General features: G+C 51.3%; 3 protein-coding genes across 3 annotated transcripts in view; all 3 read left to right on the top strand.

Moving 5' to 3' along the window:
• Positions 1–8: 8 nt before the first annotated feature.
• Positions 9–3,190, top strand: tmem141 (transmembrane protein 141). Its single transcript, XM_041238604.1, has 5 exons — positions 9–102; positions 308–374; positions 2,246–2,329; positions 2,493–2,600; positions 2,919–3,190. The coding sequence occupies exons 1-5, from the start codon at positions 49–51 to the stop codon at positions 2,993–2,995; spliced, it is 390 nt and encodes a 129-aa protein (XP_041094538.1). The 5' UTR covers positions 9–48; the 3' UTR covers positions 2,996–3,190.
• Positions 3,191–5,644: 2,454 nt separating this feature from the next.
• Positions 5,645–10,974, top strand: LOC121306671 (polyamine-modulated factor 1-binding protein 1-like). The gene is made up of 11 exons (XM_041238501.1): positions 5,645–5,671; positions 6,223–6,327; positions 6,669–6,791; positions 6,902–7,039; positions 7,619–7,676; positions 7,938–8,035; positions 8,750–8,910; positions 9,042–9,207; positions 9,530–9,661; positions 10,204–10,291; positions 10,536–10,974. The coding sequence occupies exons 1-11, from the start codon at positions 5,645–5,647 to the stop codon at positions 10,661–10,663; spliced, it is 1,224 nt and encodes a 407-aa protein (XP_041094435.1). The 3' UTR covers positions 10,664–10,974.
• A 1,059-nt stretch (positions 10,975–12,033) lies between these two features.
• The window catches only part of sapcd2 (suppressor APC domain containing 2), a 12,142-nt gene continuing 5,951 nt past the window's right edge, over positions 12,034–18,224 (top strand). The window contains exon 1 of the mRNA XM_041238453.1: positions 12,034–12,922. Within this exon, the coding sequence (XP_041094387.1) occupies positions 12,169–12,922 (754 nt within the window). The 5' untranslated portion in view covers positions 12,034–12,168. The remainder of the gene's footprint in view (positions 12,923–18,224) is intronic.

Raw genomic sequence — 18,224 nt, 5'->3', positions numbered from 1 at the left:
GCCGTTATTTCAGAAGAAACGCCGCAATCCGAGTCGGGCAGTTACAGGATGGTTAACATCGGCCTCTCGACGGTCGAGCACGCTGTAGCAGCAAAGCACCCGGTCTGTGTAAAATGAAAGACGGTGACGTTTTACTGATATACAGTCAATTACACAACAGTTTAAAATGTGTTTGCTTTGAGTGTGTGCAATAATAATAATATGGTTACAAGCAGGCTGTCCCGTTTGCATTGCACTTCGAAATGCGGTTCTTTGTCCTGCCTGTTTAATTTGCATTCCAATACTCCTGTGTGTGTGTGTTCTTCAGGGTCTGCAACAATACGCTGCCTGCCAGTCGCACGCTTTCATGAAGGGGATGGGGACGTTCGTGCTGGGTAGGAGGGCTTCTTCAATCCCCTTCATTATCTGTATTGTAAATGAATCAGTGCTGCTGATCTAGTCTAGTAGAGCTAGTGAGATCTAGAGCCAGCGAGTTCGATACAGTCTAGTATATATATCTGAGATATAGCGAGTTATACAGTCTAGTGTAGAGAGCTCAGTGCTGCTGATCTGATAGCCATATATCGATACAGTCTAGTATAGAGAGCTCAGTGCTGCTGATCTGAGAGCCAGCGAGTTCGATACAGTCTAGTGTAGAGAGCTCAGTGCTGTCACTCTGAGATATATACTACACTGTGGATGTCAGCTAGTTCAATACAGTCTAGTGTAGAGAGCTCAGTGCTGCTGATCTGAGAGCCAGCGAGTTCGATACACAGTCAATACTCAGTGCTGCTGATCTGAGAGCCAGCGAGTTCGATACAGTCTAGAGTGCTGCTGATCTGAGAGCCAGCGAGTTCGATACAGTCTAGTATAGAGAGCTCAGTGCTGCTCTGAGAGCCAGCAGTTCGATACAGTCTGGGGATCTGAGAGCCAGCGAGTTCGATACAGTCTAGTGTAGAGAGCTCAGTGCTGCTGATCTGAGAGCCAGCGAGTTCGAGTGTAGAGAGCTCAGTGCTGCTGATCTGAGAGCCAGCGAGTTCGATACAGTCTAGTATAGAGAGCTCAGTGCTGCTGATCTGAGAGCCAGCGAGTTCGATACAGTCTAGCTGCTCAGTGCTGCTGATCTGAGAGCCAGCGAGTTCGATACAGTCTAGTATAGAGAGCTCAGTGCTGCTGATCTGAGAGCCAGCGAGTTCGATACAGTCTAGTATAGAGAGCTCAGTGCTGCTGATCTGAGAGCCAGCGAGTTCGATACAGTCTAGTGTAGAGAGCTCAGTGCTGCTGATCTGAGAGCCAGCGAGTTCGATACAGTCTAGTATAGAGAGCTCAGTGCTGCTGATCTGAGAGCCAGCGAGTTCGATACAGTCTAGTATAGAGAGCTCAGTGCTGCTGATCTGAGAGCCAGCGAGTTCGATACAGTCTAGTATAGAGAGCTCAGTAGAGAGCTCTGCTGCTGATCTGAGAGCCAGCGAGTTCGATACAGTCTAGTATAGAGAGCTCAGTGCTGCTGATCTGAGAGCCAGCGAGTTCGATACAGTCTAGTATAGAGAGCTCAGTGCTGCTGATCTGAGAGCCAGCGAGTTCGATACAGTCTAGTGTAGAGAGCTCAGTGCTGCTGATCTGAGAGCCAGCGAGTTCGATACAGTCTAGTATAGAGAGCTCAGTGCTGCTGATCTGAGAGCCAGCGAGTTCGATACAGTCTAGTGTAGAGAGCTCAGTGCTGCTGATCTGAGAGCCAGCGAGTTCGATACAGTCTAGTATAGAGAGCTCAGTGCTGCTGATCTGAGAGCCAGCGAGTTCGATACAGTCTAGTATAGAGAGCTCAGTGCTGCTGATCTGAGAGCCAGCGAGTTCGATACAGTCTAGTATAGAGAGCTCAGTGCTGCTGATCTGAGAGCCAGCGAGTTCGATACAGTCTAGTATAGAGAGCTCAGTGCTGCTGATCTGAGAGCCAGCGAGTTCGATACAGTCTAGTATAGAGAGCTCAGTGCTGCTGATCTGAGAGCCAGCGAGTTCGATACAGTTCGAGTGCTGCTGATCTGAGAGCCAGCAGTTCGATACAGTCTAGTATAGAGAGCTCAGTGCTGCTGATCTGAGAGCCAGCGAGTTCGATACAGTCTAGTATAGAGAGCTCAGTGCTGCTGATCTGAGAGCCAGCGAGTTCGATACAGTCTAGTATAGAGAGCTCAGTGCTGCTGATCTGAGAGCCAGCGAGTTGCATGCAGGATGCTCCCTGAATCATGCCTGTCTCCTGTGTGTGCTGCAGGCACTGGGGTGATGTTTGCGTTGCAGCGCGCTCTCAGCAGGAGGCTGCCCTATCCTTTCCAGTGGACTGTGCTGCTGTCAGTAGGTGAGGTATTAGCAGGGTTGGGGAATTCCTTTTTTAAATTTCCAGGTCCTGTTTCACTGTGCTGTATTGCACTTTGCCATGCTTTTAGCAGAGTCCCCTTTCAGAGTGTAGTAAGATAATAAGAAAGGCTTGGTGTGCTTGCTGGATCACTGCTCTGTTTCAGTGGCAGGGTCTGTGGGGAGCTATGCCGTGACTCGAGTTGAGACTCAGAAATGCTCCAACCTGTGGATTTACCTGGAGACGGGGCGGGAGCCCGAGGAGAGAGCGCCAGGTGAGGACAGGGCTGCCCGGGGACCAGTGTGTTTCATTGAGCGTGATACCCAGGATTACTGTGTGTTTCATTGAATGTACTGTAGGGGGCGCTGGTGTATAGCATTGAAATACCCAGGATTACTGTGTGTTTCATTGAGTGTACTGTAGGGGGCGCTGGTGTATAGCATTGAAATACCCAGGATTACTGTGCTGATGGGTGGGGTGTTTGTTTAGAGTCTGGAGCATGTTCGTTTAAGTTTACCCACACTAGCTCTAGCCTGTGCTGACTGTGCTGAGCTCCACTGCAGTAATGGGAACTCACGCTGGCTCTTCACAGGCACTCCCTCCAAGGAGTCTCCAGAGGAGACAGGCTCCACGAGGAAGACCACTCGCTACGGGGATGTGATGGAATGAAGGGTGCAGGGAGACCTGAGACCTCAACACTGGAGCTCACAGCAAGATCCCTGGAGAATGGACCTGTGTTCATGAAGGACCCAGCCACTCCTGCACACAGGCCAGGGGATACACTGTGTACACTGGCTGTGTTATTATTGGTACTGTTTTAGCGTGATCAGATTATGCAGGATCAATAAATGATTTTCCACTATACGTGCAAGAAGTGGCGTCTGTCAATTCTTTATTCTTTCTTTTATCATGTGATCATGTTACACAGGTAGAGCATGTTCATGGAGTCCTGCAGCCCAGCGGATTGTTTACGAGTCTCCATAGAGACATGATGCACACTGGGGAGTTCCAGTGACTGGAGAAGTGAACTGTAGCACACACAAGTCAATACGGTATATGAGCTAACAGTTTATACAATTATACCAGTGCAGTGGCACTGGAATCTTGAACTGTGGCACTTTGAATTGAACTTTAATATATCTCAACACTGGGTGGGGCCTGGTGGATGACTATTATGATGTCATAATGTGGCATAGTGATGTCATGACCGGGTAGTACCAAGGGGCTGCAGCTCAGAAGTGCCCCGAGAAGGGAAGGTGGACAGACAGGTTCAGACAGAAGGGAAGGGAAAGCAGGGAGACGGTTTGAGCAGGAGAGGGACGGATAGCGACAGAATGAAGACGATCAAGGAAGAGGACATCCATGAGCGCATAGAGGACCAGCGCAACAGGATTCAGCTCATGGGTGAGTGAGGGCCCACACACAGGAGATACACTGCCAGCAGAGACATTCACACACAGGAGATACACTGCCAGCAGAGACATTCACACACAGGAGATGCACTGCCAGCAGAGACATTCACACACAGGAGATACACTGCCAGCAGAGACATTCACACACAGGAGATGCACTGCCAGCAGAGACATTCACACACAGGAGATACACTGCCAGCAGAGACATTCACACACAGGAGATACACTGCCAGCAGAGACATTCACACACAGGAGATACACTGCCAGCAGAGACATTCACACACAGGAGATACACTGCCAGCAGAGACATTCACACACAGGAGATACACTGCCAGCAGAGACATTCACACACAGGAGATACACTGCCAGCAGAGACATTCACACACAGGAGATACACTGCCAGCAGAGACATTCACACACAGGAGATACACTGCCAGCAGAGACATTCACACACAGGAGATACACTGCCAGCAGAGACATTCACACACAGGAGATACACTGCCAGCAGAGACATTCACACACAGGAGATACACTGCCAGCAGAGACATTCACACACAGGAGATACACTGCCAGCAGAGACATTCACACACAGGAGATACACTGCCAGCAGAGACATTCACACACAGGAGATACACTGCCAGCAGACACATTCTTCCTGTTGGATTCTAGCTGGATTGATGTTTGTTTCCAGAAGACTACAAGCTCTCTTATTGCCAGACCTCCCAGGATGCGATTGCCAGGAACAGGAAGATGATCAAGAGCCTTCGGGCCGAAAGCAAGGAGAAGCTAGCCAGCCTCGCCAAGGCCTGCAGGGTAAGCCGCTGACGACACTTGTGACTTCATTAATCAAACACAGGACTGTCAAACCCTAATGGGCCGTGTTCCCTTGGACGGGAACGCGCTCTCAGGGTTTGTCTATAAATAAATTGCAGAAAGGCATGATGCGTCGCTCCTCCGAGGTGTTGGATGGTAAGACAGCACACTGATGCTGAGGGTCAGACATCTCTAAATGTTTTCTCACCCTGTCTTGCTTGTTTTACTGTGTTATGTAATATTTCTTAATGTTTGTATCCTTGCAAAGCGCTTGGCGGTGATCTCTCGTGAAAGGCGCTGTATAAAAATAAAGATTGATTGATTGAGTGTTGGACTGCAGTGCTGACATGACCTCGCGATTCCCCCTGTGGACAGATGGACCACACTCTCGTTACCAAGGCGTGCAAAGGCAGGAAAGAGATGAGGCTGTGTATGGAGAGGAGCAGAGTCCAGGTACTGTCTGGGAGAGGGGAGAGGAGAAATGTCTTAACTTCTTTAAAAAGAAAAAAGACACATTGTTGTTTTGTGTTCTATTCATCTAAAATAAAAAGCATGTTGCCCATGCCGATTCCTGTGCTGATGAAGAGCGCTGCAGAGTGCAGCTAGAGGCAGCCAGTGGACACTTGCAAACACATTGAAAGTCAGTCAATGTAAATAAGCAAACCAGATGAAACCTTGTTGAGAGACCCTGCGGTGGTCATAGCGTTTCAGATGCTTTGTCTTGACATTCTGGGTGCAGATCTACACTCTCAGCGGAACTGCAAGTGTAGCTGCTGCTGATTGGCTGCAAGGGGGGGCGTGACTTCTAATCCTCCTCCTCTGGGTACAGGATGTGAAGGAGACTCTGAACAGGAAGCTCAGCACTCGCGTCAATCTGTGCAACGCGGCCGGCTTCCAGGTGAGGCAGCGGGAGAGGCAGCTGCAGACCCTGCAAGACAGGTTGGCTGCCATGGGCGAGCTAGGCACCCCTGACGAGACTGAGCTGCAGGATCAGCAGGTGACCACAGGGGGGTGCTGTGCGCAGTGTAAGAAAACACACTGAAAACTATTAAACAGTGGTGTTAAATATAGAAATACTGCTGAAGGAAACATAATGGATTCAATCACAAGAGTGTCAGCTGTGAGTCTGTCTCATTGTCTTCACTGAAAGAGTGGCAGAGTGTAATGAAGCACAGTGAAAGCATGGTCAAGCACAGAGCGGTATGGTAAAGCATATTAAAAACATGTCAAAGCAGGGTATCATTGCATATTATAACCATGGGAAAAGCACTGGGGAAGCAGCTACATTACTGTAGTAAACTTTTCTAAAGGCTGCAGCCTGTGCATGAGACCCTGGCACAGTGGCGCTCCCAGAATGCATTGCAATGGATAGCTGTAAACCCTTCCATAACCATTAAACACTAAATAATGCTACATTTAGAAATACCAAGAGAAATGAATTCAGCGACAAACGTTCAAACTGTAAATCTCTCTCGGCGTCTTCATAAAACAACCTTCCCCAATTCGTTGACATCTCAAGGGAAGACCCTGAGGAAGTGAAAACGTCTGTCCTTGAATTTGCTACGTTTCTGTTTGGTGTTTCTACATTTCCAAAGCCCTGACAATGCTTCCTCCTCCCCCTGCCTTCCTCGACGGGACCTGGCAGTAAATGTGCTCATTGTTGTGTTGCAGTGGATTCGACAGCTGGAGAACAACACTGAGAAGATGCTCGTCAAGGCAGCAGCCGCCAAGAAGCTCCAGGTGACCTACTTGAAGATCCTAGAGTTCCTGCAGGAGGTGAGAGAGAGGTCAGGAGACCCTGCGGGGGTTGTGGAGACCTAGAGAGTCTGGCCATAGAGACTAGGAAAGCGACAGCGAACACTTGAAACGGTAACACCGCGAGCTCAGTGTCCTGCAGGTGGCTCTTGGGTCTCATCGATGCAGCTCTTCTTAGGTTTTGAAGAGGTTTGAAAGAGACTGCAAGTCTCAGGTAGAAGCGGGTACAAACCAGGACTGTCAAAATGCAGCAAGATTTCAAAACGCCATGTTTCACGCGCAGGAGACTGCTGAGTGTCGTCGCTGCAGAGGTTTGTGTTCTGATAGTGATATATGCTCAGGAGATACACTCTGTCTCCCAGGAGGTGCGCCGCATGCCCCTGGTGGTGAGCGAGGCAGAGGCGGCTCTGAAGATGCACAGCGCAGAGCTGCAGGCCCTGAGTCGGATCACACAGGACGCCACGGCAGACATGCAGCACGCCAAGGTGAGCAGCCCTTAGCAGACTGGCCCATAGTACAAGCACAGCAGCGTACGATCAAACACAGCCCCGTCCTCTACCTGTGGGGGAGCTGTAATTCCCTGGTCATCTTGCAGGTGGCACTGCATGGTCTGGAGCAGGATTACACGGAGGAGAGGAAGGTCCGGGACACCTCTCTGGCCGTGAAGAAGAAGTTGGTGGCTGCGGAGAAGCTGTGTTACAAGGACAACGTGGAGAAATCCGTGCCAAGGAGAGTGAGTGAGGAGAGGAGGAGAGGGCACACACCAGGGGGCGGGGCGGGGAGGAGGAGAGGGCACACACCAGGGGGCGGGGCGGGGAGGAGGAGAGGGCACACACCAGGGGGCGGGGCGGGGGGGAGGAGGAGAGGGCACACACCAGGGGGCGGGGCGGGGAGGAGGAGAGGGCACACACCAGGGGGCGGGGCGGGGAGGAGGAGAGGGCACACACCAGGGAGGAGGAGAGGGCACACACCAGGGGGCGGGGCGGGGAGGAGGAGAGGGCACACACCAGGGGGCGGGGCGGGGAGGAGGAGAGGGCACACACCAGGGGGCGGGGCGGGGAAGGGAGGAGGAGAGGGCACACACCAGGGGGCGGGGCGGGGAGGAGGAGAGGGCACACACCAGGGGGCGGGGCGGGGAAGGGAGGAGGAGAGGGCACACACCAGGGGGTGGGCGGGACTGGGACGGTAGGAGAGAGGACAGGACACACACCAGTGTTTTCACTGCTTTTTGGTCAGGTATGCTGTAAAATAAATGACCTCAAATGCCCTCATGTACCCTGACTTGCTGTTTCTTGTTTTCTCCAATTTGTAGGAAAGACTGAAAGACCCAAAAACTGAAATGCGTATTATATCAGAAACATCAATGACAGGTACTGAACTAATACTACTAATAATAATAATAACACTAATAATAATACTACTAATAATAATAATACTACTACTAATAATAATACTACTAATAATAATAATGAACAAAACGGCAGCTGAATAAACCCTGTTTTTATGCGCTGGCCTGCAGCTGGTTCCCTCGGCTCTGAGCAGCTGCTCTGCAGTTGAGATGGTGCCAGTCGTAATGAAGATGCAGCCCTGTCACATGGCTGCTTGACAGTGTACCACGCTGTTCATTACAGGTCTGAAGACTGGTGCCATGTCCTACAGCGAGATCCAAGCCAAGCTGTGCCAGAACCTGGACAAGCTGAAGGGGGCCGTTGGCTGTTCCGATATCAAGGTGGGCTGGGTGCTGCTGAGAGAACGCTGCAGCTGCTCTGGGTTTAGCTTGCACAGCAGTGCAAAGAGTGGCCGATTTCACATCCCAGGCAATCCATACAGTGCCCAGCAGATCTACAGCCAGTGGCTCGCTCGGTGGCTCTGGTTTGATTTTCCTGTTTCAGGTGAAACTTCACTCCACACGCTGGCTAGTTATTGTATTTATTCTAATGAGGAAATGCTTTGAAAAGCAGCCCACACATGGGATTAATGTGGTAATGGTACTGTATTCACACAGTGTTTCCCTGTTCCTGCTTGATGCCTGTGTGTGCCTCTGTGCCTGCCTGTGTGTGTGTGTGTGTGTGTGTGTGTGTGTGTGTGTGTGTGTGTGTGTGTGTGTGTGTGTGTGTGTGTGTGTGTGTGTGTGTGTGTGTGTGTGTGTGTGTGTGTGTGTGTGTGTGTGTGTGTGTGTGTGTGTGTGTGTGTGTGTGTGTGTTTGTGTGCCTGTGTGTGTGTGTGTGTGTGTGTGTGTGTGTGTGTGTGTGTGTGTGTGTGTGTGTGTGTGTGTGTGTGTGTGTGTGTGTGTGTGTGTGTGTGTGTGTGTGTGTGTGTGTGTGTGTGTGTGTGTGTGTGTGTGTGTGTGTGTGTGTGTGTGTGTGTGTGTGTGTGTGTGTGTGTGTGTGTGTGTGTGCCTGTGTGTGTGTGTGTGTGTGTGTGTGTGTGTCTCTCTCTGCAGGCAATCGAGGGCAGGCTGGTGAATCAGAGAGCCAAGCAGATGCACCTCCTGGGCATGATTGCAGAGAGCGAGGCCCAGGAGGCTAAGCTCAGGTCCAGGCTGAAGGAGTTGCAGCTGGAACATGCCCAGCACAAGTTCCACCTGGGACCGGAGACTGAGAGGTACGGAGCAGTCCGGTCCAGACTGCTCAGTCAATAGGACTTGAATGAAATCTATTGCAAAACCAATCCTGTGCACATCCCTCACGCGAGCGGCACGGACGCAGCCTGCATGTGTGTTTTTGCTGTTGCAGGGAGGAGCGCATGGGGCAGCAGCTCACTGAGGAGCTGGAGAGGGAGGAGCGGAGGAGGGACCTGTGGCGCTCCAGACTCCGTGTCACTGAGGACATCCTCCATGCCTCTCAGGACGGGTTAGACGACCTGTTCCTCAAACTGTACTCCTTCACCCTCGATTCCAAGGTACCACTCAGCATTTATTATACCCCAGCGGACCCCAACCTGAGCTCTCAGGATCAACTCCCGTCCAGATATTTATTTCAACCCAGTCCTACAGTACTTCACTAAACATGCCAAGAGCCTATTACTTATTTAGGACTTAACTGGAACCAAGTCCTGGACTGGACTGGACCTTAAGTGCAATAGAACTCAACCAGACTGAGTCGTTTCTCTGGGGGTTCACGGTAAAACCTGGAATGGCTCAGGCTAACACTGGCTCGAGTGCTGTGGAACACTTGAGCAGCTCAATGTGGCTGGAGTCTGACCTTGTGTGTTTGTGTTGCAGAAGCCAGTTGAAAGAGCTCCCCTGGACTCTTATGATAAGCTGATAAGCTGTGAGCTGAAGATGCTGAAACTGCTGGATTACTTCCTCAGCCTCTCTCCGCCGTTGCAGGCCTCCATCGAGGAGCACGACAAGGTCTGGCTGCCTGCTCCCCCTCCACACTGCAGGAGGGGTGATAACAAAGTTTCCATAGGAAAAGCATAGCGAATTGCATTAAAGCACAATGAAAGCATGGGAAAGCATAGGGAAGCATGGTGAAGCATAGGGAAGCATTGTAAAGCACACTGAAAGCATGGTAAAGCATAGGGAAGCATTATAAAGCATAGTGAAAGCATGGTAAAGCATAGGGAAGCATTGTAAAGCATAGGGAAGCTTGGTAAAGCATGCTAAAGCACAGGGAAAGCATAGTAAAGCATTGGAAAGAAGCACAGAGAGGTATGGTAAAGCATATTAAAATAAAACACGACAAACTAGAGTAAATGCATATATACAAGTGGAAAAGTCCCATGCAAAATGAGAAGGTGATGTAAAGACTAGGCACGCATTTTAAAGGGCGTAGGGGTGTGGTGAAGCATACTGAGGGTCTGTTAAACGCACTGCAGAAGCCTGTGAAAAACTGCCTGCAAAGTGAACAGAGCAAACAAACACAGGGCTGATGTTCTCCTGCTGTTGGGCAGGTCTGGCATTTCATAGAGACGACGGCATCGAACGAACCCGGGAACCTGAAGATCCACACCCAGCTGATCTCAGAGACTGCGTCTGAAGGTAGCTGTTAAGCACCCTGCACACTTAGTCTTAGTGAATGTCTGATGACAGAGCACTTCTAAACGTGTATTAAAGCATGGTAAAAGCATAGGCGAGCATTGTAAAGAATAGAGAAGAATGGGAAGCATATTAATAAGCACGGCAAACCAGGCTACACTGTGCTAAATGCAGAGTATATGGGGGGAAACTGCAGACACACTGTGGCAGCCCTTTGTAATGCTGTGTCCTGTGCTGTGGTGCGCAGACTCGTTCCAGTTCCTGAACCACGAGCAGGATTACTCCCTGAGCCGCGAGGAGATCAAGAAGAGGGGCAGCCAGCTGATCGAGAAGCACGTCCCAAAGAAAGTGCAGCCGGCCGGGCCGAAGAACTAGAGGCGAAATCGCCATCCATCCCCCCTTCCCCGCCATTGCCGTGCACAACACAGGGACAAGGGAATTACAGAGAGAAGAATTGCATAACGAAGAAATAAAAGCATGCATTATTATTATTCAGCCAATCTAAATGTTTCTGTTTTTTCCTCTTTGTGTGTGTGTGTGTGTGCAAACCCCGAGGGAGGCCTGTTCAAACGCTCGGTCCGATCACAGAGCACACAGCCCCCGCGTTACCCCGCTGGGAATGTCCTGACCACAGCAGAGGCAGCTGCGCTGTGACAGTGTGGACTGCGGTTCGAGAGCGTGTTCGCACGCAGGGCGCTGTTGCTGAGATGCGTGAAGGGCTGGACTTTCTTAATTGAATCTGCCCCTGAGTAAGATTTCTGCGGAGAATAAAAAGCAGATTTAAACTGACCCGGCCCCTGTAAAACACGTACAGCAGCTCAGTTTTTAACATTTCCTAGATCGGGTTTGTTTCCTGAATCTATCCCCCCGCCGCCCGGTTGTAAATCCAGAGATTTGAAGCATTTCTCAACGAGGATAAAGCAATGTGGAGAATGTGTCGGAGCAGCAGCTCTATGATGAGTTATTGCACACAGTATATACAGTGTATATACTTCAAAACAAAAGCGTGGCGTTGCAGACAGGGCGCCCCCTGCAATATTATATTCTGGATATGTATTTATTTATTTAGAGTCAGTCGGGGGTCTTTGACTTGGGTTAGAAAATGAACAGTGGTTGGAGCTGACACGCATGCTCTGCTTTTAAACTGGTCTTACTGGTTCATTGCAGCGGGACTGGCGGTTCTGTTCGGGAGCAGAGAGCAGTGAATGGGTCACGTTGTTCATGACAATCTGGGTGTTTTATTTCCTCCTTTTTCGTGTTCTTTTGTTTTAGTTTTTTTAATCAGTTGTGTATAGTAAAGAAGCCAAACCCAGTAACCATGGCAATTCTGCCCGCGTTTGTTAGTAAGACAATCTGCACGGCTGTGTTGGGTTCAGAGCGCTACACAGCCGGGTCAAGAGTCAAAGGCTCCAAGCGATCCATTCCCACCAGCAGCCCTGCAGCGTGTACTGGCCTCTGCGCGGAGGGCTTGTTGCAATCGATAATCAATACACTCGTGAAATCGACCGGCAAACGATCCCTCTATTGGCAGCCCGGAGGCACGTCCACGAGGATTGATTGGCTCGGGTCGGTAACCAAAAAAAAAAAAAAATCAAACTGGTATTTTACCTTCTTGCCAATCGGCTTGCAGCAGGTCCCGACGCGGACCAATCAAATCGGCGATGCAAATGTCACTATGACGTTTTCAGGGCGGTCCTCTTTCAAAAAAAAAAAAAAAAAAAAAAAGTATCGAATCGGATGCATGTTTGTTGATTTCACACAGAGATAAAAAGAAACGGATAGCAATAGGGGTTTGCAACACTGTGGCCGAGCCCATCCCGGGACAGCGTGTTCCTAATATTGAAGAGCAGAGAGGAGCGTCTCATCCCTGCGTTGTATTTATGGCTCTGATCGGCCCGGATGGGAGTAGCGAACTCGCAACAGCATCCAGCACTGCGGAGAGCTCAAGCAGCGCAATGCAGCGGAATGAAGCCGGGTTCTCCACGGACGGGCTGCCCAAAGCCTTCCTGCAAAGCCTCCGGACTCTATTCGATATTCTGGACGACAGCAGGAGGGGGTACGTGCACATATCGGAAATTGAGTCCAGATGGCAAGGCGCGGAGACCCGGGAGCTCCCCGGCGGGGTGCTGGAGTGCTTGCGGAAGGTCGCCCCGGGGCACGGCTGCCTGTCTTTCGAGCGCTTCGTGGCCGGGCTCCGTTTCTCTCTGCTGAACCCGGAGAACAAGCATCAAGCTTCGCTGCTGAAACAACACCAACAAGCACCGCGGCAGAAAACCCACCCCCAACACGGGTCTACCGCGAACAGCGGCCGGGGCAACGAGAACTCGGTAAACAAAGTTCGGCCCCTGGGACCAAGCAACAGCAACGGACCGAACCCGCACCTCATCCGCCCGAGGCACAACGAAAAGCCGCAGGCACACGCCCTCTACTCGTCCTCCCTAAGCGCCGAGCACCCCTCGGAGAGGAAGCCTGCGACCGCGGCGGTACCTGGAGTGAGGTACGCTAGCAATGGCAGGAGTCTGGAGCGGATACCGGTTCTGCACGAAGTGGGTCCGCACCGAAGCGGAAAACAGCAGCAGCGAGTTAGGTCAACCGAGTCCCTCGCTCTGGAGTCCGGACAGCCCCCCAGATCAGGTCAGCAAAAAAGAAAACATATGAGCGTGTGACATCACTCTAGTTCTGTGTGTCGTGGGGGTGTTATTCAATGTTAAAGACAGGCAGACTGTGTTGTCGACCAGTTTGTTTATAATTAGTTTCAATCTGCACCCCCTACTGTTCGTGTGGAGTGGAAAACCTGTATTGACCCGGGCAGTCACACACAAACGCTAGCTAGGGACCAGCTGATCAAGCACATTGATAATACAAGCAAGGGATTGTGTGATAGCTGTCTATCTATCTGCTGCATGTTTAATATGGCTCATTAATACAGGGCAGAGACATGACTACAGATGAAAGGGAGCATGGACCGTTTTCTTTAGGAGCAAAACTATACAAATAACAGTGATGCAGATTATTTGACATGATATGATCTCGTACTAAATGCAAACCTCCTTCAGTCAAGGAGATAAGCCAAGATGTGGTGTCCTCGCACAGACCCCGCCGTTCTCGTGACATCTTCCCAGGCTGGCTGACGTGCATGAAGTGATCACTGGAGTACGTGTGCTGTGTGATTTGAATTCGGAGCTGTGATTGTTCAGAAGGATGCAGATGGCTCTTGCGTCTCTAGCGCTCCTCCCTTGTTTGCAAAGCTCCGGTCCTCGCTGTGTGCAGAGCGGATCCACAGGAGCCTTCATTGACACGGGCCCAGCTGCAGGAGACCCGGTTGGCTTCTCCAGACACTGTGGTTTCTGCTGCTATCACACCAGGCCGGGCTGCTCGTTAGCCATGGCAGCTGTGTCTGCTCATTTGGATGATTAATTACTGCTGCTGCTCTTGGAACTGTAGGAGGGGCTTCTGTCTGGCAGAGGGGGCTTTAATACGAAACGTGAATGTGTACGGTGGCGTATCTGAAATGAATTAACAGTATTGATTTCAATCAGAAGCAGGTGGTGTGGGTTGCAGAATCCTGCAGCCTCATCCACTGCACAAGCAGCTGTTTACTCCTCTTCGTCGTTCTCTTGAGAGCTTGTGCAGTGCCATACTCGCGGGCGTGCAAATAGCAAGTGGGCAGTTTGACCTGCTATCTGCACAGCAGCGTGCCCGGACACTAAAGCCAGGGGGCGCTCTCGTGCAAGGACGAGCGTGGGTTAACTGCGTTTGAATATTCACTCGCAATGTGAACGTGTGTTTGAACATTCTTTCATTGTGAATTAGTCCCTTCACTAAAGGTTGTTGCTACAAACGCAGAATACTGGCACTGCCCGGAAAGGCACAGGCGTGTTAAACATACTTTTCTGTTTGTGCCCAATGGTGCCACACCGCTAGAAATCCCTCAATAATCTGAGTGAGCAGTGAATCGCAGTTTCAGTTTAAACTGTGCTGAATAAATACTGGCACATTCCATCTTTTTGGGATGGGGATTTGAGGTACTGTTGCTTAAGAATAGCAAATCACACCCTAAATCTCAAACATCTGCCAGCAAACTCTTAATGCTTTATAAGATGGGAATCTGAGGCTTAGCAGAGCTCACACGCGCACTCCCTCTCTCTCTCTCTCTCTCTCTCTCACGAGGACGCATAGCTCTGTGTTTAATGGACCCTCCACTCTTTACAAGGCAGTAAAAGCCACCGGCCCCCTGGGGCTGTTTCTTCATGGAGGGGCTTCGGCTGATTGATAAACCTGAAGCTGTGGGCGGTCCTTGGGTGGTGTGGGGGGTCCCAGCAGAGGGCAGGCTAGCGGTGCTTGGAGAGTCGTGTTGCTTTGTCATTGAGAGTATCGCATCATCATCATCATCAATAGCTGTGTTTTGCATTGTTAAGATGTGCCAGTCTGTGTTTGAAAGCTTGGTCAGGACACATGCACGGTTCCTGTTGCGTTGTCAGCAGCTGAGAGAGAAATCTAGTGTGATGCCTGGTCAGTTCCTCTGCTTGTACGCTGTCTGTTAGTGCAGCAGCAGCATCGCTGCGTGCTCATTCTAATCCTGGACCGGTCAGTTCCTCTGCTTGTACGCTGTCTGTTAGTGCAGCAGCATCGCTGCGTGCTCATTCTAATCCTGGACCGGTCAGTTCCTCTGCTTGTACGCTGTCTGTTAGTGCAGCAGCATCGCTGCGTGCTCATTCTAATCCTGGACCGGTCAGTTCCTCTGCTTGTACGCTGTCTGTTAGTGCAGCAGCATCGCTGCGTGCTCATTCTAATCCTGGACCGGTCAGTTCCTCTGCTTGTACGCTGTCTGTTAGTGCAGCAGCATCGCTGCGTGCTCATTCTAATCCTGGACCGGTCAGTTCCTCTGCTTGTACGCTGTCTGTTAGTGCAGCAGCATCGCTGCGTGCTCATTCTAATCCTGGACCGGTCAGTTCCTCTGCTTGTACGCTGTCTGTTAGTGCAGCAGCATCGCTGCGTGCTCATTCTAATCCTGGACCGGTCAGTTCCTCTGCTTGTACGCTGTCTGTTAGTGCAGCAGCATCGCTGCGTGCTCATTCTAATCCTGGACCGGTCAGTTCCTCTGCTTGTACGCTGTCTGTTAGTGCAGCAGCATCGCTGCGTGCTCATTCTAATCCTGGACCGGTCAGTTCCTCTGCTTGTACGCTGTCTGTTAGTGCAGCAGCATCGCTGCGTGCTCATTCTAATCCTGGACCGGTCAGTTCCTCTGCTTGTACGCTGTCTGTTAGTGCAGCAGCATCGCTGCGTGCTCATTCTAATCCTGGACCGGTCAGTTCCTCTGCTTGTACGCTGTCTGTTAGTGCAGCAGCATCGCTGCGTGCTCATTCTAATCCTGGACCGGTCAGTTCCTCTGCTTGTACGCTGTCTGTTAGTGCAGCAGCATCGCTGCGTGCTCATTCTAATCCTGGACCGGTCTCATCCTAATCTTGTACGCTGTCTGCTTGTAGTCTGTTAGTGCAGCAGCATCGCTGCGTGCTCATTCTAATCCTGGACCGGTCAGTTCCTCTGCTTGTACGCTGTCTGTTAGTGCAGCAGCATCGCTGCGTGCTCATTCTAATCCTGGACCGGTCAGTTCCTCTGCTTGTACGCTGTCTGTTAGTGCAGCAGCATCGCTGCGTGCTCATTCTAATCCTGGACCGGTCAGTTCCTCTGCTTGTACGCTGTCTGTTAGTGCAGCAGCATCGCTGCGTGCTCATTCTAATCCTGGACCGGTCAGTTCCTCTGCTTGTACGCTGTCTGTTAGTGCAGCAGCATCGCTGCGTGCTCATTCTAATCCTGGACCGGTCAGTTCCTCTGCTTGTACGCTGTCTGTTAGTGCAGCAGCATCGCTGCGTGCTCATTCTAATCCTGGACCGGTCAGTTCCTCTGCTTGTACGCTGTCTGTTAGTGCAGCAGCATCGCTGCGTGCTCATTCTAATCCTGGACCGGTCAGTTCCTCTGCTTGTACGCTGTCTGTTAGTGCAGCAGCATCGCTGCGTGCTCATTCTAATCCTGGACCGGTCAGTTCCTCTGCTTGTACGCTGTCTGTTAGTGCAGCAGCATCGCTGCGTGCTCATTCTAATCCTGGACCGGTCAGTTCCTCTGCTTGTACGCTGTCTGTTAGTGCAGCAGCATCGCTGCGTGCTCATTCTAATCCTGGACCGGTCAGTTCCTCTGCTTGTACGCTGTCTGTTAGTGCAGCAGCATCGCTGCGTGCTCATTCTAATCCTGGACCGGTCAGTTCCTCTGCTTGTACGCTGTCTGTTAGTGCAGCAGCATCGCTGCGTGCTCATTCTAATCCTGGACCGGTCAGTTCCTCTGCTTGTACGCTGTCTGTTAGTGCAGCAGCATCGCTGCGTGCTCATTCTAATCCTGGACCGGTCAGTTCCTCTGCTTGTACGCTGTCTGTTAGTGCAGCAGCATCGCTGCGTGCTCATTCTAATCCTGGACCGGTCAGTTCCTCTGCTTGTACGCTGTCTGTTAGTGCAGCAGCATCGCTGCGTGCTCATTCTAATCCTGGACCGGTCAGTTCCTCTGCTTGTACGCTGTCTGTTAGTGCAGCAGCATCGCTGCGTGCTCATTCTAATCCTGGACCGGTCAGTTCCTCTGCTTGTACGCTGTCTGTTAGTGCAGCAGCATCGCTGCGTGCTCATTCTAATCCTGGACCGGTCAGTTCCTCTGCTTGTACGCTGTCTGTTAGTGCAGCAGCATCGCTGCGTGCTCATTCTAATCCTGGACCGGTCAGTTCCTCTGCTTGTACGCTGTCTGTTAGTGCAGCAGCATCGCTGCGTGCTCATTCTAATCCTGGACCGGTCAGTTCCTCTGCTTGTACGCTGTCTGTTAGTGCAGCAGCATCGCTGCGTGCTCATTCTAATCCTGGACCGGTCAGTTCCTCTGCTTGTACGCTGTCTGTTAGTGCAGCAGCATCGCTGCGTGCTCATTCTAATCCTGGACCGGTCAGTTCCTCTGCTTGTACGCTGTCTGTTAGTGCAGCAGCATCGCTGCGTGCTCATTCTAATCCTGGACCGGTCAGTTCCTCTGCTTGTACGCTGTCTGTTAGTGCAGCAGCATCGCTGCGTGCTCATTCTAATCCTGGACCGGTCAGTTCCTCTGCTTGTACGCTGTCTGTTAGTGCAGCAGCATCGCTGCGTGCTCATTCTAATCCTGGACCGGTCAGTTCCTCTGCTTGTACGCTGTCTGTTAGTGCAGCAGCATCGCTGCGTGCTCATTCTAATCCTGGACCGGTCAGTTCCTCTGCTTGTACGCTGTCTGTTAGTGCAGCAGCATCGCTGCGTGCTCATTCTAATCCTGGACCGGTCAGTTCCTCTGCTTGTACGCTGTCTGTTAGTGCAGCAGCATCGCTGCGTGCTCATTCTAATCCTGGACCGGTCAGTTCCTCTGCTTGTACGCTGTCTGTTAGTGCAGCAGCATCGCTGCGTGCTCATTCTAATCCTGGACCGGTCAGTTCCTCTGCTTGTACGCTGTCTGTTAGTGCAGCAGCATCGCTGCGTGCTCATTCTAATCCTGGACCGGTCAGTTCCTCTGCTTGTACGCTGTCTGTTAGTGCAGCAGCATCGCTGCGTGCTCATTCTAATCCTGGACCGGTCAGTTCCTCTGCTTGTACGCTGTCTGTTAGTGCAGCAGCATCGCTGCGTGCTCATTCTAATCCTGGACCGGTCAGTTCCTCTGCTTGTACGCTGTCTGTTAGTGCAGCAGCATCGCTGCGTGCTCATTCTAATCCTGGACCGGTCAGTTCCTCTGCTTGTACGCTGTCTGTTAGTGCAGCAGCATCGCTGCGTGCTCATTCTAATCCTGGACCGGTCAGTTCCTCTGCTTGTACGCTGTCTGTTAGTGCAGCAGCATCGCTGCGTGCTCATTCTAATCCTGGACCGGTCAGTTCCTCTGCTTGTACGCTGTC

This window comes from Polyodon spathula, chromosome 49 (genome assembly GCF_017654505.1).
Source record: "Polyodon spathula isolate WHYD16114869_AA chromosome 49, ASM1765450v1, whole genome shotgun sequence".
Classification (NCBI taxonomy): Eukaryota; Metazoa; Chordata; class Actinopteri; order Acipenseriformes; family Polyodontidae; genus Polyodon; species Polyodon spathula.
This window is presented reverse-complemented; position numbering and strand designations above follow the sequence as displayed.